Raw genomic sequence first — 25,496 nt, forward strand, 5'->3', positions numbered from 1 at the left:
AATTTCTCGCATGGAATAGCCTTCATTTCTAAGAACAAGAATAGACTGTCGAGTTTCACATGAAAGCGCTCTTTTTCTAGCCATTTTGAGAGTTTAATCGAACCCACAAATGTAATGCTCCAGATTCTCAACTAGCTCATAGGAAGGTCTGTTTAATAGCTCCTCTAAACAGCAAAACTGTTTACAGCGGTGCTAACATAATTGCACAAGGGTTTTCAAGTGTTTTCTAATCATCCATTAGCCTTCTAACACAGTTAGCAAACACAATGTACCATTAGAACACTGGAGTGATGGTTGCTGGAAATGGGCCTCTATACACCTATGTAGATATTGCATTAAAAACCAGACGTTTGCAGCTAGAATAGTCATTTAGCTGTGCCAGAATTGCGTTTTTTTTAGTTACCTGGCCTCCCAAAAAAATAGAATAAAAGGTGATCAAAAAGTTGCATGTACCCCAAAACGGTACCAATAATAACTACAGCTCATCCTGCAAAAAACAGCCCTCATACCGCTACGTCAATGAAAAAATTAAATTAGTTAAGGCTCCAATAAATCAGGAAATAAAAAATATGCAGTTGTGCAGATCAGAGGGGAATATTTCTTCTGTTTCAAGAGGCGATTTATCAAGGACCTAAAATTAGGGAACCAGGAAGGGGAGGGCCCAAACATATCTGCTGGAAGTGAGGGTTCCCGTATTATACCAGGACAACACTTTCCCAGCAAAATTCCTCAAACTGCAATGGTGCGGAGTGTGGACCAAAAGGGGGATAAGAAAGGACGCCATATAACAGTGTGACACCGGCCTGTGCAGAAAGGATTGCTTCACAGCGTAACACACATCTATGGAAAATTTTATTGTTTACCCCATTATTATACCACCTGACTATGCCCCTGATGTACTCTGCCCAGCTTACATGTACCCCCACATTATAAACGGAAACACCAGCAATACTCAAACAAATCTACTACCAAGCAAAATCCGCTCTCCAAAAGCCAAATGGCGCTCCCTCCCTTCTGAACCCTACAGTGTGCCCAAACAGCAGTTTACTTCCACATATATGGCATCGCCATACCCGGGAGAACCCTTTTAACAATTTTTGGGGTGTGTGTCTCCAGTGGCATAAGCTGGGCACAACATATTTGCCACTGAAATGGCATATCTGGGGAAAAGTATTAATTTTTAATTTGCATCATCTGCAGCGCATTCATTTATGGAAAATACCTTTGGGGTGAAAATATTCACTACACCCGTTAATAAATGCCTTGAGGGGTGTAGTTTCCAAAATGGGGTCACTTTCTTTTTATTTCACATCTGGGCCTTTGCAATTGTAAACCAATACTTTGTAAATTGCCAAATTGGGCCTCAATTTTACATGTTACTCTTTCACTCCTCAGCCTGGTCGAATGTCCAGGCAAAAGATTAGGGTCACATGTAGGGTGTTTCTAAAACCGGGAAACAATGCATAATAATTAAAGAGCTTGTCTTGTTATGGTGGCACAAGCTGGGCACCACATATTGGCATGTCTATGGAAAAAAAAAATCGGATTTTTACTCTGCAACATGGATTGCACACTAATTTCTACAAAACACTGACAGGGTTAACATGCTCAGTACACCCCTAGGTGAGTGCATTGAGGGGTGTAGTTTAAAAAATGTGGTCACTTCTGGGCGGTTTCGACTGTTTTGGTCCCACAGGCGCCCAGAAACCAATCCAGCAAAATCTGCACTCCAAATGGTGCTCCTTCCCTTCTGAGCCCTGCCGTGTGCTCAAACAGCAGTTTATGACCACATATGGGGTATTGCCGTACTCGGGAGAAATAGCTTTACAAATATTGGGTTCTTTTTTTCCTTTATTTGTTGAGAAAATTAAAAATTTTGAGCTAAAGCTGCGTCTTATTGAAGAAAAAGGATTGTTTTTATTTTCACTGCCCAATTCTAATAAATTCTATGAAACATCTGTGGGGTCAAAATGCTTACTAAATCCCTAGATTAATTCCTCAAGGGGTGTAGATTCCTAAATGGAGTAACTTTTTGGGTGTTTTCATTGTTTTGTCCCCTCAGGGGCTCTGCAAATGTGACATGGCCTCCGCAAACCATTCCTGCTAAATTTGAGCTCCAAAAGCCAAATAGCGCTCTTTCCCTTCTAAGCCCTGCCGTGTAACCAAACAGCTTTTTATTACCACATGTGGGGTATTGTTTTACTCGGGAGAAATTGCTTTACAAATGTTGTGGTGCTTTTTCTCCTTCAGTCCTTGTGGAAATTAGAAAATATTAGCTAAACCTACATTTTCTTTGAAAAAATGTAGATTTTTATTTTCAGGGCTTATTTCCAATAATTTCTGCAAAAAACCTGTGGGGTCAAAACGATCACTATACCCCTAGATAATTTCCTCAATGGGTGTAGTTTCCAAAATGGGGTCACTTGTGCGGGGTTTCCGCAGTTTTGTCCCCTCAGGGGCTTTGCAAATGTGACTGTAATGAATTGGGGTAGGGAGACGGCAGGTGAGCCCTAATCTACCCGCAACTCAGTCCCTGCCTACTTGCACGGCCCGTCCTAAGCGACGGCGTACAACTGGGGGCGGGCCCTATGCTTAGCAAGTGCAAGACAGATAACACAAAACAAGGGCACACAGAAGCAAAGGGGGAAGTAGGGGCCGTTGCCCACGGAAAAACCGTGAGCAACAGGAGTGGTGAACGAGCCGAATCAAAACCAGGAGAGTACGTAGTAGCAAAACAGAGCAGGAGAATAGTCAGGCAAGCCAGGGTCAATGTTACAGCGGTCAATCAGGTAAATAGCTTGAAAAGCTGAGCCAGGAAACAAGAGAATCACAGGCAAGGAACATGCTGCAAGTAAGGGTATAAATAGAGCAAGGGCGGGAGCTAGAACCGTCAGGCCAGACTGTGATAGGTTTCCCCTCTCCTCAGTCTGCAAGCCTGAGTGGTAACAGATCGCGTCATTCTAGCAGACCTTGGAGCTGATGAAAGCTGATTAACCCCGGGCGTCGACACAGAAGCTGTGTCAGGCAAATCCTTTAGGCTGGGTTCACACGTGGCGGAATTTCACTTAAATTCCGCTGCGGACACTCCGCAGCGTTAATCCGCAGCGGAGCCGTTTGTCCATTGACTTACACTTTAATTTAGCAGTGTTCGTTTAGACGAGGCGTAAAATTCCGCTGCGGAGCATAGGCTGCGGAGCGGAATTTGGTGTCCGCAGCATGCTCTGTCTGTTGCGGAGCAGTGGCGGACTCATGGCGGAATTTCTCCATTGACTTCAATGGAGATTCTAATTTCCGCAATGAAGTCCGCAGCTGTCATGCACATGTTATGTGTGCTGCGGATCCGTCTTGCTTTTTTAACTTGACATTTCTTCATTCTGGCTGGACCTATGTATTTCTAGGTCTACAGCCAGACTGAGGAAGTCAATGGGGCTCCCGTAATGACGGGAGCGTTGCTAGGAGACATCAGTAAATAGTCACTGTCCAGGGTGCTGAAAGAGTTAAGCGATCGGCAGTAACTGTTTCTGCACCCGGGACAGTGACTACCGATCCCAATATACATCTATCTGTAAAAAAAAATGAAGTTCATACTTACCGAGAACTCCCTGCTTCTGTCTCCAGTCCGGCCTCCCAGGATGACGTTTCAGTCTAAGTGACGGCTGCAGCCAATCACAGGCTAATAACAGGCTGCAGTGGTCACATGGACTGCCGCGTCATCCAGGGAGGTCGGGCTGGAAGCCGAAGGAGGGACGCGTCACCAAGACAACGGGCGGTAAGTATGAATTTCTTTGACTTTCACAAGGGAAAGTGCTGTCCCTTCTCTCTATCCTGCACTGATAGGGAGAAGGGAAGTACTTTTACCGCAGTCCGCAGCAGCTAGTCCGCATCAATTTACTGCACATTTTGTGCAGATCCGCAGCAGAATCTGCAACGCAGATTCTGTGCGGCATTGATGCGGACAGTTGCGGAGGAAATCCGCCACGTGTGGTCATGCCCTTACAGTGACATGGTCTCCGCAAACCATTCCTGCTAAATTTGAGCTCCAAAAGCCAAATGGTGCTCCATCTCTTCTAAGCCCTGCCGTGTGTCCAAACAGCCATTAATTACCACATGTGGGGTATTGTTTTACTCGGGAGAAATTGCTTTACAAATTTTGCATGCTTTTTCTCCTTTAGTCCTTGTTGAAATGAGAAAAAAATCGCTAAACCTACATTTTCTTTTAGAAAATGTAGATATTTATTTTTTACGGCCTACTTCCAATAATTTCTGTAAAAAACCTGTGCGGTCAAAATGTTCACTATACCCCTAGAGCATTTCCTTGAGGTGTGTAGTTTTCCAAATGGGATCACTTTTGGGGGATTTCCACTGTTTTGGCACCGCAAGAGCCCTTCAAACCTGACATGGTTCCTAAAATATATTCTAATAAAAATAAGGCACCAAAATACACTAGGTGCTCCTTTGCTTCTGAGGCCTGTGCTTCAGTCCATTAGGACACTAGGGCCACATGTGGGATATTTCTAAAAACTGCAGAACCTGGGCAATAAATATTGAGTTGCATTTTTTTGGTAAAATTTTATGTGTTACAAAAAAAATGGATTCAAAATGAATTTCTGCAAAAAAAACAAAATTTGTAAATTTCACTTACATTGCTTTAAATCCTGTGAAATGTCTAAAGGGTTAAGAAACTTTCTAAATGCAGTTTTCAACACTTTGAGAGGTGCCGTTTTTAAAATGGGGTGACTTATTGGGGGTTTCTTATATATAAGGCCCTCAAAGCCACTTCACAACTGAACTGACCCCTGTAAAAATAGCCTTTTGAAATTTTCTTGAAAATGTGAGAAATTGCTGCTAAAGTTCTAAGCCTTGTAACGTCCTAGAAAAATAAAAGGATGTTCAAAAAACGATGCCAAACTAAAGTAGACATATGGGGGATGTTAATTAGCAACAATTGTGTGTGGTATAACTGCCTGTCTTACAAGCAGATACATTTAAATTGAGAAAAATACAAATTTTTGCAATTTTTCGATTACATTTGGTGTTTTTCACAATTAAATACTGAACATATCGAGCAAATTTTGCCAGCAACATAAAGTCCAATGTGTCACGAGAAAACAATCTCAGAATCGCTTGGATAGGTGAAAGCATTCCGACGTTATTACCACATAAAGTGAAACACGGCAGATTTGAAAAATGAGTCTCCGTCAGGAAGGTCAAAAGTGGCTAAAGAGGGAAGGGGTTAATGAATTTTCTACGTCAAACTGGGTGAGTGCGGCTTTTTTCTCCTATGTTAAAACAATGCTGGCAGTTCAAAATCTGCCTCAAATTTCCTAAAGGACATTTTTTTCTGCCTGCAAAAAACTCCTTGTGAACTATGCCTTAAGCAGATTGGTGCTGGATGTAGCAGCAGTAGACTTTGCTGCTATTCCAAGGCCAGCACTCTGGGCTAGACCTTATTTTTTTTGACAAAACCCTTGTCCTTCTTGATTCTCTATACTCTTGCACCGTTGACACCGCCACATAGCGGGACATCACTACGACGCTGGCGTCGTTACATGATACCCATCTACAAAGCCAACAGGAGCCTCTCTCCGTCTCTCTGTGGGGGCAGTGTCCTTGTTATTACGGACGTCCCTGTGAGCATCGTTGCCATGACACAGACTCTTCTGTGGTTCGGGAGCCTACCCGTGGTTCCCGTGCCTACTCCCTGGTGCTGCCAGCACTGTGTTCCCATGCAGGGCAACATAAGAGAGAGGTGAGTGATCCCTCTAACACCTTTCCACTGTTAACAAGTGCAGTCCTGAGCACTACATAGTCCTGCAGATAGGCTGGATGTCTGCCATGATTGTCCCTACTTGGGTAACGTAAGGGCTTATTCACACAAGCATTGAATACGTTTGTGTGACGGCCGTTAAAACAACAGCTGTCACACGGACGCATGTATTTAATTGGGGCTGTTTACACGGCCATTGTTTCAACTGGTCGGGTGAAAGGTCCATTGAAAAATAGAACACGTCCTATTTTCTTCCGTTTTCACGGATCCCTCCATAGACTCAAGTCTATGGGGTTCCGTGAAAACATGTCCCACACGGGTGAAACTTGTACATGTCTGAGTTTTCCCACATTCGTGTGAATAAGCCCTAAGTCTTAGCTTTCATTTAGAGTCTATGAGCTCTGCCTGTTCTGTCATCTCCCTTGATGAAAGTTAGCCAAGTGCGCTAGGTCCATTTGGTGGTAACAGCTACCCCCCAAACTTTTCATCAAAATATGGACAACAGCACATATTTATAAAAGTATGCAACAAGGAAATAAATGTATCCGTCAAACAGCAAGTAGAAAATGACAACGTTTCGACCCAATGTGTAAGTGGGGTCTTTCTCTTGAGGTTTCTCGTGGTTTATCTGAGATAGGACAGCGAGATACCATTTCATTGATCGGGATTTGTGCTGCTTCACTCCCTACTATTTTTTGAACAACGACCACCCGTCATTCTCAACATCTATTAGCTGAGGTTCTAATGTCAAGCATCCATAATAGGTTTTGCGTAAGTTTCCACTAGGCCCCCAATTATCCTCCGATCATATTTCATAAACAGGCAATTCAGGCTCTAGCCGCTTGCTCACCACATATGGCCGTCTTTCCCATTGGAGCTCCAATTTAAGCATTCAGACTGTCCTCTTGTTCCGTTTTAATACCCAATCCCCAGGATGTAAGGCTTAGTGTTGTCTTGTCTGACTGGGTGACACTTCTGGTGTGATAGCTTTCTCTAAACCAGGGGTCTCAAACTCGGCCGGGTAAGTTGGCCACATATAGAAAAAAAATTAAGTTGATGGGCTGCACTACTTTTAAATTTGATACATTACAAAATTATTGTAAATTAATTAATTAATTATTTGAACTACTATAACAATACTACATTACTATAACAATACTACATTACTATAATACTACTACATTACTATAACACTACTACATTACTATAATACTACTACATTACTATAACACTACTACATTACTATAACAATACTACATTACTATAATACTACTACATTACTATAACAATACTACATTACTATAATAATACTACATTACTATAATACTACATTACTATAATAATACTACATTACTATAACAATACTACACTACTATAATACTACATTACTATAACAATACTACATTACTATAATAATACTACATTACTATATCAATAATACATAATAATACTACATTACTATAACAATACTACATTACTATAACAATACTACATTAGTATAATACCACATTACTATAATACTACTACATTACTATAACTATACTACATTACTATAATAATACTACATTACTATATCAATAATACATAATAATACTACATTACTATAACAATACTACATTACTATAATAATACTACATTACTATAATAATACTAGATTATTATAATACTACATTACTATAATAAAACTACATTATTATAACACTATGTTACTATAACAATACCACATTACCATAATAATACTACATTACTATAACAATACTGCATTACTTTAACACTACATTACTTTAACAATACTACATTACTATAATACTACAATACTATAATAATACTACATTACAATAACAATACTACATTACTATAATAATACTACATGACTATATCAATAATACATAATAATACTACATGACTATAACAATACTACATTACTATAATAATACTACATTATTATAATACTACATTACTATAATACCACATTTCTATAATAATACTATATTACTACAACACTACATTACTAGAACAATATTACATTACTATAACAATACTACATTACTATAACAATACTACATTACTATAATACTACATTACTATAATAATACTACATTATTATAACACTAAATTACTATAATACTACATTACTATAATAATACTACATTATTATAACACTACATTACTATAACAATACTACATTACTATAATGATACTACATTACTATAACAATACTACATTAGTATAATACCACATTACTATAACAATACTACATTACTAAAACAATACATTACTATAACAATATTATATTACTATAATAATACTACATTACTATAATAATACTACATTACAATAACAATACTACATTACTATAATACCACATTTCTATAATAATACTATATTACTACAACACTATATTACTAGAACACTACATTACTATAACAATACTACATTACTATAATACTACTACATTACTATAACTATACTACATTACTATAATAATACTACATTACTATATCAATAATACATAATAATACTACATTACTATAACAATACTACATTACTATAATAATACTACATTACTATAATAATACTAGATTATTATAATACTACATTACTATAATAAAACTACATTATTATAACACTATGTTACTATAACAATACCACATTACCATAATAATACTACATTACTATAACAATACTGCATTACTTTAACACTACATTACTTTAACAATACTACATTACTATAATACTACAATACTATAATAATACTACATTACAATAACAATACTACATTACTATAATAATACTACATGACTATATCAATAATACATAATAATACTACATGACTATAACAATACTACATTACTATAATAATACTACATTATTATAATACTACATTACTATAATACCACATTTCTATAATAATACTATATTACTACAACACTACATTACTAGAACAATATTACATTACTATAACAATACTACATTACTATAACAATACTACATTACTATAATACTACATTACTATAATAATACTACATTATTATAACACTAAATTACTATAATACTACATTACTATAATAATACTACATTATTATAACACTACATTACTATAACAATACTACATTACTATAATGATACTACATTACTATAACAATACTACATTAGTATAATACCACATTACTATAACAATACTACATTACTAAAACAATACATTACTATAACAATATTATATTACTATAATAATACTACATTACTATAATAATACTACATTACAATAACAATACTACATTACTATAATACCACATTTCTATAATAATACTATATTACTACAACACTATATTACTAGAACACTACATTACTATAACAATATTACATTACTATAACAATACTACATTACTATAAAACTACATTACTATAATAATACTACATTATTATAACACTACATTACTATAACAATACTACATTACTATAATGATACTACATTACTATAACAATACTACATTAGTATAATACCACATTACTATAATAATACTACATTACTAAAACACTACATTACTATAACAATATTATATTACTATAATAATACTACATTACTATAATAATACTAGATTATTATAATGATACTATATTACTATAATAATACTACATTACTATAACAATACTACATTACTATAATACTACTACATTACTATAACAATACTACATTACTATAATAATACTACATTACTATAATAATACTAGATTATTATAATACTACATTACTATAACAATACCACATTACCATAATAATACTACATTACTATAACAATACTACATTACTATAATAATACTACATTATTATAATACTACATCACTATAATAATACTGCATTACTATAATACTACATTACTATAACAATACCACAATACCATAATAATACTACATGACTATAACAATACTACTTTAGTATAATACCACATTACTATAACAATACCACATTACTATAACAATAATACATTACTATAATAATACTACATTACTATAATAATACTACATTATTATAATACTACATTACTATAACAATACCACATTACCATAATAATACTACATTACTATAATAATACTACATTATTATAATACTACATTACTATAATAATACTGCATTACTATAATACTACATTACTATAACAATACTACATTATTATAATGATACTATATTACTATAATAATACTACATTACTATAACAATACCACATTACCATAATAATACTACATTACTATAACAATACTGCATTACTATAATACTACATTACTATAACAATACCACATTACCATAATAATACTACATTACTATAATAATACCACATTACTATAATACTACATTACTATAGCAATACTACATTAGTATAATACCACATTACTATAATAATACTACATTACTATAACAATACTACATTACTATAATAATACTGCATTACTAGAACAATACTACATTACTATAATAATACTACATTACTATAATACTACATTAATATAACAATACTACATTACTATAATAATACTACATTATTATAATACTACATTACTATAATACTACTGCATTACTATAATACTACATTACTATAATAATACTACATTACTATAACAATACCACATTACCATAATAATACTACATTATTATAATACTACATTACTATAATAATACTGCATTACTATAATACTACATTACTATAACAATACCACATTACTATAACAATACCACATTACCATAATAATACTACATGAGTATAATACCACATTACTATAATAATACTGCATTACTATAACACTACATTACTTTAACAATACTACATTACTATAATACTACATTACTATAATACTACATTACTATAATAATACTACATTACAATAACAATACGACATTAGTATAATACCACATTTCTATGATAATATTATATTACTACAAAACTACATTACTATAACACTACATTACTATAACAATATTACATTACTATAACAATACTACATTATTATAATGAAAACGTGAGTTGCTAAAAAAAAGGTCTGAAAATCAGGGGCTGTTTTCCCTTGAAAACAGCTCTGTATTTTCAGACGTTTTTGGTCACTACGTGTGCACATACCCTAACAATGCTAAATTACTATAAGGGCATGACCAGACGTGGCGTGTTTCTGCCGCCACTGTCCGCATAAATGCCGCACATAATCTGCGTTGCAGATTCTGTTCCGGCTCTGCCTAAAATGGGTAGGAAATTGATGCGGATTAGCCGTTGCGTCTTCAGGTGAAAGTGCTTCCCTTCTCTGTATCAGTGCAGGATAGAGAGAATGGACAGCCCTTTCCCTAGTAAAAGTAAAAGAATTTCATACTTACCGGCCGTTGCCTTGGTGACGCGTCCCTCTTTCACCATCCAGCCCGACCTCCCTGGATGACGCGGCAGTCCATGAGACCGCTGCAGCCTGTGATTGGCTGCAGCCGTCACTTGGACTGAAACGTGATCCTGGGAGGCCGGACTGGAGGAAGAAGCAGGGAGTTCTCGGTAAGTAGGAACTTCTATTTTTTTAAACGTTGATCTATATTGAAACAGTTACTGCCGATCGCTTAACTCTTTCAGCACCCTGGACAGAGACTATCTACTAACGTCGCCTAGCAACCCTCCCGTAATTACGGGTGCACACACGTAGTCACCCGTAATTACGGGAGCCCCATTGACTTCTATGGGCCTGCCCATGCCCTAATAACGGCCCGTGATTACGGCCGTTCAGTCTGGCTATAGACCTAGAAATACATAGGTCCATCCAGAAAGAAGAAATATCATGTTCTTAAAGCCAATACGCTCCGCAGCACACATAACATCTGCAGACTTCATTGTGGAATTTTGACTCTCCATTGAAGTCAATGGAGAAATTCCGCTACACGTCCACAACAGCCAGTGTATGCTGCGGACACCAAATTCCGCACCGCAGCCTATGGTCTGCAGCGGAGTTTTTCGCAACGTTTGCACGAACCTAACTAAAAAGCTGTGGAAAGCAATGGAGAAACGTGTACGCTGCTTTTTTCCGCAGCGGACTGTCTGCAGCGGAATTCCAGAGCAATTCCGCCACGTCTGGTCATGCCCTTACACTACAATACTATAACAATACTACATTACCATTATATTACATTACTATAATAATACTACATTACTATAATACTACTTTACTATACCAATACTACATAACTTTAATAATACTACATTACTATAACAATAATATTACATTACTTAACCCCTTCCCTCTTTAGCCACTTTTGACCTTCCTGACCGAGCCTCATTTTTCAAATCTGACATGTGTCACTTTATGTGGTAATAACTACGGAATGCTTTCATCTATCCAAGCGATTCTGAGATTGTTTTCTCGTGACACATTGCACTTTAAGATACTGGCAAAATTTGATCAATATGTTCAGTATTTAATTGTGAAAAACACCAAAATTTAGCGAAAAATTGCAAAAATTTGCATTTTTCTAAATGTAAATGTATCTGCTTGTAAGACAGCAGTTATACCACACAAAATTCTTGCTAATTAACATCCCCCATGTGTCTACTTTAGATTGGCATCGTTTTTTGAACATCCTTTTATTTTTCTATGACATCACAAGGCTTAGAACTTTAGCAGCAATTTCTCACATTTTCAAGAAAATTTCAAAAGGCTATTTTTACAGGAGCAGTTCAGTTGTGAAGTGGCTTTGTGGGCCTTATATATTAGAAACCCCCAAAAAGTCACCCCAATTTAAAAACTTCACCCCTCAAAGTATTCAAAACAGCATTTAGAAAATGTCTTAACCCTTCACACATTTCACAGAAATTAAAGCAAAGTAGAGGTGAAATTTACAAATTTCATATTTTTTTGCAGAAATACATTTTTAATACAATTTTTTTTATAACACAGAAGTTTTACCAGAGAAATGCAACTCAATATTTGTTGCCCAGTTTCTGCAGTTTTAGGAAATATCCCACATATGGCCGTAGCGTACTACTGGACTGAAGCACCGGCCTCAGAAGCAAAGGAGCACCTAGTGGATTTTGGGGCCTTATTATTGTTAGAATATATTTTAGGCACCATGTCAGGGTTGAAGGGCTCTTGCGGTGCCAAAACAGTGAAAATCCCCCAAAAGTGACCCCATCTGGGAAACTACACCCCTCAAGGAAATTATCTAGGGGTATAGTGAGCATTTTGACCGCACAGGTTTTTTACAGAAATTATTGGAAGTAGGCCGTGAAAATTAAAATCTAAAATGTAGGTTTAGCGATTTTTTTTCTCATTTCCACAAGGACTAAAGGAGAAAAAGCACTGCAAAATTTGTAAAGCAATTTCTCCCGAGTAAAACAATACCCCACATGTGGTAATAAACGGTTGTTTGGAGACACGGCGTGGCTGAGAAGGGAAAGAGCGCTATTTGGCTTTTGGAGTTCACATTTAGCAGGAATGGTTTGCGGAGGCCATGTCACATTTGCAAAGCCCCTGAAGGGACAAAACAATGAAAACGCCCAAAAAGTGACTGCATTTAGGAAACTAAACCCCTTGAGGAATTCATCTAGGGGTGTAGTGAGCGTTTTGACCCCACAGATGTTTCATAGAACTTATTAGAATTGGGCAGTGAAAATAAAAACAATCCTTTTTCTTCAATAAGACGTAGCTTTAGCGCAAATTTTTTCATTTTCTCAACAAATAAAGGAAAAAAGACATTTGTAAAGCAATTTCTCCCGAGTACGGCAATACCCCATATGTGGTCATAAACTGCTGTTTGGGCAAACGGCAGGGCTCAGAAGGGAAGGACCGCCATTTGGAGTGCAGATGTTGCTGGATTGGTTTCTGGGCGCCTGTGGGCCCAAAACAGTGGAAACCCCCCAGAAGTGACCCCATTTTGGAAACTACACCCCTCAATGCATTTACCAAGGGGTGTAGTAAGCATTTTAACCCTGCAGGTGTTTTGTAGAAATTAGTGTGCACTCGATGTTGCAGAGTGAAAATGGGATTTTTTCCCATAGATATGCCAATATGTGGTGCCCGGCTTGTGCCACCATAACAAGACAGGTCTCTAATTATTATGCAGTGTTTCCCGGTTTTAGAAACACCCTACATGTGACCCTAATCTTTTGCCTGGACATATGACAGGGCTCAGGAGTGAAGAGTACCATGCAGAGTGGAGGCCTAATTTGGCGATTTACAAAGTATTGGTTCACAACTGCAGAGGCTCAGATGTGAAATAATAAAAAGAAACCCCTGAGAAGTGACCCCATTATGGAAACTGCACCCCTCAAGGCATTTATTAAGGGGTGTAGTGAGCATTTTCACCCCACAGGTCTTTTCCATAAATGAATGCACTGCGGATGGTGCAAATTAAAAATTTATATTTTTCCCTAGATATGCCATTCAGTGGCAAATATGTCATGCCAAGCTTACGACGCTGGAGACACACACCCCAAAAATTGTTAAAAGGGTTCTCCCGGGTATGACAATGCCATATATGTTGAAAGAAACTGCTGTTTGGGCGCGCTGTAGGGTTCAGAGCCGAGGGAGCACCATTTGGCTTTTGGAGAGCGGATTTTGCTTGATACTATATTTGTTTGAGTATTGCTGGTGTTTCCATTTATAATGTGGGGGTACATGTAAGCGGGGCGGAGTATATAAGGGGTATAGTCAGGTGGTATAATAATGGGGTAAAAAAAAAAAAAAAATCCATAGATGTGTGTTACGCTGTGAAGCAATCCTTTCTGCACAGGCCGGTGTCGCACTGATAAATGGTGTCATTTCTTATCCCCCTTTTGGTCCACACTCCACGCCTTTGTAGTTTGGGGAATTTTGCTGGGAAAGTGTTGTCCTGGTATAATACGGGCACCGTCGCTTCCAGCGGATATGTTTGGGCTCTCCCCTTCCTGGTTCCCTAATTTTAGGTCCTTGATAAATCGCTTCTTGAAACAGAAGAAATGTTCCCCTCGGGCACAACTGCATATTTTTTTATTTCCTGACTTATTGGAGCCATAACTAATTTTATTTTTCATAGACGTAGCGGTATGAGGGCTGGTTTGTTGCGGGACAAGCTGTAGTTATTATTGGTACCATTTTGGGGTACATGCAACTTTTTGATCACCTTTTATCCTATTTTTTGGGATGCCAGGTAAACAAAAAACGCAATTCTGGCACAGCTTTTTTCGTCTTTTTTATACAGCGTTCACCACGCGTTATAAATTACATGTTAACTTTATTCTGCGGGTCAGTACGATTCCGCCGATACCTAATTTATAGCACTTTTTTTATGTTTTACAACTTTTTGCACAATAAAATTACTTTTGTAAAAAGAATGTATTTTTTCTGTCGCCAAGTTGTGAGAACCATAACTTTTTAATTTTTTTGTCGACGGAGGTGTATGTAGGCTTGTTTTTGCGTGACGAGCTATAGTTTTTATAGGTACCATTTTTGGATACGTGCGACTTTTTGATCACTTTTTATTCTAATATTTGTAGGGCAAAGTGACCAAAAAACAGAAACTCTGGTAAAGTTTTTTACGGTTTTTTTTACGCTGTTCACCGCGTGCAATAAATAATACAATATTTTGATACCTCAGGTCGTTACGGTCGTGGCGATACAAAATACATATGGTTTATTATTATTTTTCAATAATAAAGGACTTGATAAGAGTAAAAGGGGGATTGTGTTTTATTTGATTACTTGAAACTTTTATTGTTTTCAAACTTTTATTTTTTGCACTTTTTTTTACACTTTTTTATCCGTTTTTTACACTTTTTCTCAAGTCCCACTAGGGGACTTGAAGGTCCAACGGTCAGATATTTTTTTTTCTAATACATTGCACTACCTATGTAGTGCAATGTATTAGATCTGTCAGTCATTCACTGACAGCAAGCCGATTAGGCTTCACCTCCCGGCGGGGCCTAAATCGGCTTCCGTAATGGCAGAGCAGGAGACCATTGTGTCTCCTGTTGCCATAACAGCAGTCGCCAGTCCTAATTGCCTGTCAGGGCTGGCGATCTGCTAGTAACCGCTACGATGCAGCAATCGCTTTCGATTGCTGCATCGAAGGGGTTAATGGCAGGGATCGGAGCTAGCTCCGGTTCCTGCCGTTACAGGTGGATGTCAGCTGTAACATACAGCTGACTTCCACCGCTGATGACGCCGGATCAGCTCCTGACCCGGCGCCATCTTGCCGGCAGCTATGGAAGCCGATCAGGCTCCGCCGCCGGGCGGATCTTGACCGGCTTCGGTGCTAGGCAGACCGGGAGGCCAGTATTAGGCCTCCGGTTGCCATTGCAGCCACCGGAACCCCGGCAATTTCATTGCTGGGGTTCCAATGAGCTGCAAACACTTTAAGTGCAGCGATCGCGTTTGAGCGCTGCACTTAAGGGGTTAATGGCGGGGATCGAAGCTAATTTCGGTCCCCGCCATTACAGCCGGATGTCAGCTGTCAGATACAGCTGAGATCCGGCGATTATGGCACCGACTCAGCTTCTGAGCCGGTGCCAAACATTTGGAGTAAGTATACGACATTTTGCGGGAAGCAGTGGCTTTCCATGACGTATATTTACGGCAAATGACGGGAAGGGGTTAAAGACTACATTACTATAATAATACTACATCAATATAATAACACATTACTATAATAATACTACATTACTATAATAATACTACATTACTATAACAATACTACATCACCATAATAATACTCTATTACAATAATAATAATAATAATAATAATATTACATTACTATAATACTACATTACTATAATAATACTACATCACTATAATACTACATTACTATAATACTACTGCTAGGTTTAAACTTAACAGAAATTAGTGAGTTTTCTCCACGTGCTTATTTGAACAATCCGGTTTTCCAGTTTAAGTGTCGCTAAATGCAGTCCGGCAGCTCAGTTGGCAGCGTTTGGCAGACACACAAATGTTAAGATTGGGCAGCCCCTTTATAGATAGTGCCACAGAGTCCTCTATAGATAATGCCACAGTGCCCTCTGTAGATACTGCGACAGTGCCCTCTGTAGATACTGCCACACACCAGGTAGATAATGCCACAGTGCCCTCTGAAGATAATGCCACAGTGACTTCTGTAGATAATGCCACACTGCCCTCTGTAGATAATGACAAACACATCCCTTGAAGATAGTGCCACACACACACACACACACACACACACACACACACACCCTCAGTAGATAGCTCCATTGGGGCTCCCTCTAGGAGTTGCCGATGCTTTGGTTGGGGATTCCTCTGCCGGAGAAGCCCCTAACGTCACTGTCCATAGACAGTGACGTTAGAAGATCCTCCTGGACCTGAATGTGATGTCAGTAGCAACTCTAGAGTCGGTGTCCCAGAGCAGAGCACTACTATAGTCTGCCATAGAACTCTGGGGAAGACAATGACACCTGTGTCCATATATGGACAGTGATGTCAGGGGCTTGCCCAGAGCTGGAGTCCCAGAGCAGAGCCGCACTAGCGCTATGCCTGGGACTCCAGCTCTGCTCCTGACATCACTGTCCATATATGCAGAGTGATGTCAGGGGCTTCCCCAGAGCCATAGTCCTAGAGCAGAATGACTATTGCTCTGCTCTGGGACTCTGGGGAAGCCCCTGACATCACTGTCCATATAAGGACAGTGATGTCAGCGGATTCTACAGAGTCGAGGAGTGGAGCCTATACTAGCGGACCCCGGTTCTGGGGAAGCCCCAGATATCGCTGTCCTTACATGGACAGTGATGTCAGGGGATTCCACAGAGTCCCGGAGCAGAGCCTTTAATAGTGCTCTGCCTGGGACTCTGGCTCTGGGAAAGCCCCAGACATCACTGTCCATATATGAACAGTGATGTCAGGGGATTCCACAGAGTCCCGGAGCGGAGCCTATACTAGCGCTCTGCCCAGGAGTACAAAAAGAAAGGATTTGATCCAGCGCTGCAGTGATGTACTTTAAAAAGGAACGTATTCCCACTTTTATTGGTATCAAAAGATTTGTTTAAAATTTCAATAACAGGCTTGGCGTCAAGGCAGTATTAGGTAGGTGTAATGGGCCTACGCGTTTCAAGCACGGCTGGTGCTCTTAGTCATGGCTCTGTCTCTGGGGAAGCCACTGACATCACTGTCCATATTTGGGGTCTCAAACACAGACCGCGTATTTGAGACCACTGCTCTAAACCATTATTTTCTATATTCAGACGTCATTGATATTCTTGTACCCACTGCAAAGGGGATCTGTTCTCTTCAGGTTCCGTGGTCTCCAATAGAATGGCTGATGGTAACGAACTTGGGCAGCTAAACACCTGCAAAAAATCCTGTGGTTTGGTGCACCAAATGATTATAGTCACAAACCAGGTCCTCTACATACTCTGAACACTGTTCTTCGAGGGTTCCCAGGAAACTGACAAGCATTCGGTTGAGCCGCTCACATTGTCCACTGCCCTGTAGATGATACGGTGTTGTCCTAACTTTTTGTTTCTGTGCATTTCACACAGTTCCAGGTTGAGCTCCAATTCAATCAAATAGTAGCCGCTTCGGGCAACCCTATATGTAGAGATGGATAACAGATTTCCACACGGAATTCGCTGTTTGGAATCCACCATTGCAAATTTTGAAAAGTGACCTACACACACCACTGCATATTTGTGACCAAATCTGACTTCTTAAATGGTAAAAAAGTCGACCGTCGGCAGTTGTATTGGTATACCTGTCTCTATGACCATCATGCTCCTTTAGCTGTTCTGCTGTCCTGTGTACTATGCATGTCGCACATTCTCCATAGACATGTCTTGCTACTTCTTCCAGTCTCGGGAAGTAAAAATGGTTACGGACTGACTGGAGGGTTTAATCCGTGGCTCCCTTTTTCATGCATTTATCGACACACCAAATCCACGTCTATCTTTGGTAATACAAGCTGCCACAGGTCCCTGTGTTCCCGCGAGCCCCCCCCCCTGTTACAATATTTCATCTCTATACTCCAAACGATACAATTGGCACGATAATGTCTTAGTTAATTTATTTCTGCCAACGTCGATCTTCTCTTTTGTAGCACCCATTCCATGGCTATTCGGACATCTTGTTATTTTCCGCTCAACCCATTCGGTCCAATCAAACATTTTTGCTAAATAATACTAAATATTTCAGGCGTCATTGCTACGTTCTTTTCTCTAGATGTGAGATGAGCAACTCACAACAGGGGAATCTATATCTCTTACTGTTCAACATGTACCTCCCCGTGTGTGATGTGATTGTAGCAATAATAATGCTCTAAAAGCAAAAAAACAAAACAAAAACCAGCACAATGTCAAAGAAGTAAGTTCCCAGATATTCTCTATATCGGATGTTTCCAAGTTCTCCATAAAGTATTGAGCAGCAGCTCACATGTTCGATCACGGCTCCATACACTTTCTCTCTGGTGTGAAGGAATGGGGAGACTTGGTTATTTATTACCTATAGATTTTGCCATCTCAGTACACATTGTGATCACCATGCGTTACTGCACATAATATTACAGTAGGGACCTACTTAAAATAGGCCCTGATGAAGTGGCAATTTGACTCAGTATAATAGCTGTTTTTAATTGACAATTCTAAATTTGATTGCTTCCTGTCACCTGCCCATTTCCTACCAATGCCTAACATTGTTGTTTATAATAGAACAGTCTACGTTTCCTTTCACCCTTATCTCTTCATTACATACACAGTTCTCAGTGCATGGCCACCATACCATGTGACTGTAATCGGGCCTCGCTGGCTCCTATACCTACTCTCCTGGCTCACTCTGTCACTTATCTTAGTTTTTTTTTAAAAATCCATAAATTGTGCCCCTCCAACTGGGGCCCTAGATGGCTGCCTACACTGCCTATCCCCTGTCCCTCCCCTGAGTTGACTTAAGTGTGAACCTCATGTTTATTTATTTTTTAATTTGTAAAGCAGAAATATATCACTAGGAAAATTCGCTGTATGGACTACGGCTGCTCGACTATTTCTTTAACTCCCATAGAAGTAGATGGGGAGAAAGTTGTGCACACTGCTACATGCATTCTCTGCCTAATTAGACAGGATGTGGGTCAGAAGATTCCTGTTTTCCACATACAGTAGGTGCAGGTCCAAGAGGTGGGACCCCACGCCTCTCAGACATATAAGGCATGCCCTGTGGATATAAGAAAATTGTCTTGGATGGAAATACCACTTTAAAAAATGTTATATCTTATATAGGATCTAATGTTTATGAATGTGCAGGTTTTGAATAATGGATCGTTTTATATTTGTAAGTTTTAGAAGGTTTTCTGGGAGACACATGGAACGACAGAATGAAAACCATTTTGGTCAGCATCACATCCCTGATTCCCCCTATTGAAGGTATACCAGTTGGAAAAATTATCAGCGCACTATTAAAAGCTTTTTGGCCAACTTCTAAAAAAGATATCTGGAGCCTCATGCTGAAGGAAGTTGACGGACTGATAGACAAGAAAATCCTTGAATTTGAACTTCAGGAAAGGAATAATGAAATCCATGCTCTACAAAAAACTATGCAGATGTATGTAGAAGCTCAGATGAGAGAAAAGGGCTCATTGATGTCGTCTATGATCCATGCAAGCAATGAACTGTTCTACAAGCTTACAGAGTCCAAAAATTCTGTGCAACTTATCCCTCTAGTGGTCACTCACAGCACTCAGCACCTATTAATCCTAAAGGAAAGACTTCTGCATGGAATGAAGATGTACGATGAGGACAACACTGCTGTCTGGAGAAAGGATCTGGAGGATCAGATATCATCATATAAAGATTGCATGAAGGACATTTACTCCAAATGGGTTGAATGGAGAAATTCAAGAATTACTATAAAGTTAGGTTCTGGCCGTAGGTTTATACCTATTCCTCCATTTTTTACATATGAACCACATGGGTCAGTATATGATGAAATGACCGGAGATACAGGCAATTATAGGTATTCTGGTGTTGTGGGTCCCAACAATAAGAATTTATTTAAACCTATATGTGAAGCTTTAAAAAAGAACATGTTTGGTTTTCGGAATGGGGAACTACTGCAAATAATGGTGACAACCTTTTACCTGGATAATTTCATACCTGGAAATGAAAATAATCCCTCAGTGATACCGCCATCCATGTCCATCGCTAGTTTTGGCCCCATTTCACCGAATATTGGGTGGGGAAATGAAAATTCTCACGCATGGACACCAGGTGATGACAACAATATGGGTGGTGATGTAACTAGCATCAATGTTAGAGAATGGAATATTATTGACGGCCTTCAGTTAATCTATAGCACAAACAGTGGTTCATTTATAGGTAATAGCGATGGTGGAAAGCTCCATGAAATACCTTTAAATAACAGTCGTGTAAAATCCATACAGTTGTGTGAAAATAATTGCAATATGGTTGAACTGACCATAGGATTCTCCAATGGAAAATCTACAGGACGCCTGGGAAACCGAGGTGGATGGCATGTGGGATGTGTAAACACTGGAGGGATCGACACCTATGGCCTGTACAATATCCGTGCAACAGGATGGGGCTGTGCAAAGGGACTTTTCCAGATAGGTTTAGATTTCAAAGCTTACCCAATCAGACCTTCTGAATTAGACAACCGAGAATTACACTTTGTGGATTTGACCCAAGCAAAGTTTCAATATCTATCAGTAATAGATGTGGAGAAAATTCAGTGATGTCATGAAATCTTCTGAATAAAAAAAAAAAAAAGTTTATATTGCATAAATAATATTTTATAGTATAATTTTTTATCAAATTATTAATAACCTACTGAAATATTAAAAATAATATTCAAATTATATAAAAACATTTCTCAATTAAACCACTTAGAATTAAATACGATTTGGGGATCACCTACGAGTTGTCATCTTTATTTTTTAATAAGTTAATTTTTACTTGTACAGCAATGAAAAACTGTTAAGACGTAAATGTCAGAGTTTTGCTCCTCCTTAGCCCCGCCCATGAACATCCTGGCCACACCTTAAAATAAACCTTGTTGAACTTGCCATTAACAACACTACATCATTCCTAAAATCTATGAATCAATTAACATGAAATGTCAGACAACACAATATGCTAATTATTTGGGTTATTAGGATTTTATTTTTGTTTTTTCAAGTAGTATTATACCTTATTAGAAAATCATTCCTATCTCTGGCAGCACCTACATAATATCCACCAATCCTCCATTCCTGACAGAGAGGCGGCTGCACGTGCTGGGTTGTTCTCCTGTTATCTGTAGTGAACAGTGACCATGCGCTCAGATTCAGTGTGTTCTGGCCAATTCACTGCTTTACTAGACTTTATTCTTGATATTGATTATTCACCTGGACGGCCCCAGCTCATGTCTCTTATACTGGATCTGAAACCCTGGACCAGTTGGGTGTTTTTAGAGTTAGAGTCAGGATTAGAAACCCATGGCTGCTTACTTCCAAAAAAAACATGTTCCAGGTTGTATGTGGTATTACAGCTCAGCTAAAAACATAATGAAGTGAACGGGGACCAGCTGCAATACCACACAGAACCTGTTGAAAGGTGTGGTGCTGTTTTTTGGAAGAAAGCAGCCATGTGATTCTAATCCATGAAAACTCCTTTTATAATGTGAAGTGAATTCAGTCATTGGCAGCGATGAGGTCACCGTGTATCACTCACAATAAAAATTAATTTAATGTAGACCATTTATACTCATCATAGAAAATGCCCATCAATAATTCATTACCAGGTCATATTAGGCCACTATGTGATAATACGGTCATTGTTGTAGATAGTATATTTGATCTATATTGTTGCAGTTTAAATTCCCAGATGTGCCCCTTGCAGATAATACCAAGGCAATCCGGCATTGAAGGTGCCAATGTGTGATCATTTGTAGCCTCTATGTTAGCGGGTCCCAGATAGCCATCTATTGAATACAGGGGCGTTTAACATGTCCTGTAAATGTCTACACAAGAGAGGTGTGATACTATATATAATTGTGAGCACGTGAAGCTCATTATATACAGAGATATACAGACATAATAAAGTCAATGGGATATACATGGAAATAACTAATGTTCTAAAATCAAAAGATTGCCAAGTGGCCTTCACAATTATGTAAAAAATGATATATTCACGATATTGTGATGCCGGAGAACAGAAAACAGGATGAGATTGTATTGGTGTGGCCTATAAGTCTACCATAAATATCTAGGAGGCAAAATGGTAAGAAAGAAAAAATAATTCTATAAACAATTAAAGTATCACATAATCCATTAGTTACATGTATATCTAAACAACTCAGGTGGACACGCATACATTGTAGGGCTAAGGCCTTATTCACACGAGCGTATTTCACGTCCGTGTTAAGTGCGTTAAAACAACGAAGGTCACACGGACCTATGCAATTCAATGGGGCCATTCAGACATTCAGTGTTTTTCAGGCAGCGTGTGTCCGATGTGTGAAACTCACTGCATGTCCGATACTTGTGCATTTTTTGCACATCACGCAACTATTGAAGTCAATGGGTGCATGAAAATCACGTACAGAACGTGGACGCACATCCGTATTCCATGCATTTTTCACTCAACAGTTGCTAAAGAAATGATGAGGAAAAAAAACACCTTCAGTTTATTTTGCTGATGTAAAAAACGCGTGACATACGGATGACATACGCGCGTAAAAAACACAGACACGCACCGTACACGGGTGTCACACGAAACTGCAACTGCCTTTTTTAGGCGTGCAAAGCGGACACGTTCGTGTGAATAAAGCCTAAAGGGTGAAACAACATATACATTATTCATATACCTGGACCTATGCTGATATCAATGTTTGACCCTTGAGGTTTTAGTGCTAAGACGAAAAATCAACTTTCGAGTTGGCTGCTCTTCGATGTACAGGAACATGGTCAATAATCATACATCTTAGACTCTTCCCAGTGTGACCCATCTTTGGAAAATGTATCAGGACCGGTAAGTTCTGGTTAGTTTATCTAGTTTTGAAGTCACAGAAAGTTTCACCAACATAAAGTGAACGGCAGGGACACCAGAACACATAAATAAAAAGTTCTGGCTCTCACAATGTATGGAAACACTTTTTTTTTTAAAAAGTAGTAAAATTTTTAAAAAACTATATAAATTTGCTATCACCGTAATCGTATTGAGCCATATAATAAAGTTAGTTTTTGTTATTACTGCACGGTGAAATCCGTAAAAATGAAACCCAAAAAACTATGGTGGAATCAAAGATTTTTCCAACTTCAGCCCGCAAATATTCTATTTCCAGTTTCCCAGTACATTATATGGTGCTTTAAATGCTACTTATAGAAACTACAACTCCTCCCGCAAAAGAAAAGCCCTCACACCGCTCCATTGATGGAAAAAGTAAAGAGTTATGGCTCCTGGAAGGTGGGGAGTGAAAAATTAAAAGAAAAAAGAAAAAAATGGCTCAGACCTCAGGGGGTTAATGACCTCTGACGTTTTGCTGTTGAAATGCTGCAAAAAATGCTGTGGAAAAGCGGTGAAAAGTCTCCAACAAATCCGCTATGTGTGTTGGAACCCTTAGGCAGAGTTCACCCGATTACTCACAAACTTGTTTCAGATTTTGTTGCGGATTTGACGCAGATCTCAACCTTTTGCATTGCAAAGAGTAAAATTTGCAATGAAAAGCTGCGTAAAATCTGCGACGTGTGAGCTCAGCCTTAGGGCATGTTCAGACGTGGCAGAATTGCTGCAGGTTCTGTACGCATCAATGCCGCACATAATCCGCATTGTGGATTTGTCGTTGCGGATTCAGGTTCGGATCACACCCTGCTCTCTTTCTAACATTCCATCCCAGTCTGGCTAGAGACCTCGCCACACATAGGTCCAGCCTTGATCCCGTCTGTTGCGCTCACTATTCCCTGCACTGGAGGTCTCCCACAGTTTGGGACGGTTATGTACCTGAAAAACAAATAGACCGTGCATATTGAAGTTTGATTTGTACTTATGAATAATGTTATATCTGTTCTATGTTTATCTTTGTTATAATGTTTACATACGGCAGATGCTGCTATTCAGAGATCATACATACAAGTCAACCAGTGACAACATGATATAAACATGGAAAGTTACTTACAAGGCTAATAAGAGTGGACACTTCCATATCCATTCTCCTATATCTGCCCATGGTAATAGCTCTGTGTTCCTGTAATAAGCCTGGAAGGGGGAACATGGAGGTTTTCTCTTCCTCATCAGAATGTTATGTAGTACTACCTCTGGGATTTCCTGGCTGACACTTCTAAACCAATTGTTGGCTATATGAATTGAGACGGTGAATGTATCTGCAGATATTGTAAGTACCTCTGGGATGACATATTTTGAACTAATTGTTGGCGATCGAAATGGGGACGGTGAAGGTAACTCAAGAGGAAATAAAAAAGGCGTTAAATAATTTACCTACTTCATTTATTCCTCCTTATTTACTTTAATTATTACTTATAGGGTTTTCATTTAACCCCTTGGTGAGCTATTACACCCGCATAGTGAACAAGGAAAAAAAAATTAAAAATGCCCAAATTATTATTTTTGGGTCACCTTACCCCCCAAAAAATGAAAGAAAAAGAGTTCAATAACCTGCAACTACAACAAAGTAGTACCAATAGTAACTACAGCTCGCCCCACAAAAACACTAAGCCATCACATCGCTAAATCGACAGAAAAATAAAAAAGTTATGGCTCTCAGAATTTGGCA

The 25,496-nt window shown here is 38.5% G+C and overlaps 1 protein-coding gene across 2 annotated transcripts in view; it reads left to right on the forward strand.

Moving 5' to 3' along the window:
- The window catches only part of LOC142750294 (uncharacterized), a 39,788-nt gene extending 18,149 nt beyond the window's left edge, over positions 1-21,639 (forward strand). The window contains exon 6 of one of the 2 annotated variants that reach the window (XM_075859283.1): positions 20,048-21,639. In XM_075859283.1, the coding sequence (XP_075715398.1) occupies positions 20,048-21,462 (1,415 nt within the window). In that variant the 3' untranslated portion in view covers positions 21,463-21,639. The remainder of the gene's footprint in view (positions 1-20,047) is intronic. The other variant, XM_075859284.1, reaches the window with a different exon arrangement.
- Positions 21,640-25,496: the final 3,857 nt, after the last annotated feature.

Source organism: Rhinoderma darwinii, chromosome 3 (assembly GCF_050947455.1).
Source record: "Rhinoderma darwinii isolate aRhiDar2 chromosome 3, aRhiDar2.hap1, whole genome shotgun sequence".
Lineage (NCBI taxonomy): Eukaryota > Metazoa > Chordata > Amphibia > Anura > Rhinodermatidae > Rhinoderma > Rhinoderma darwinii.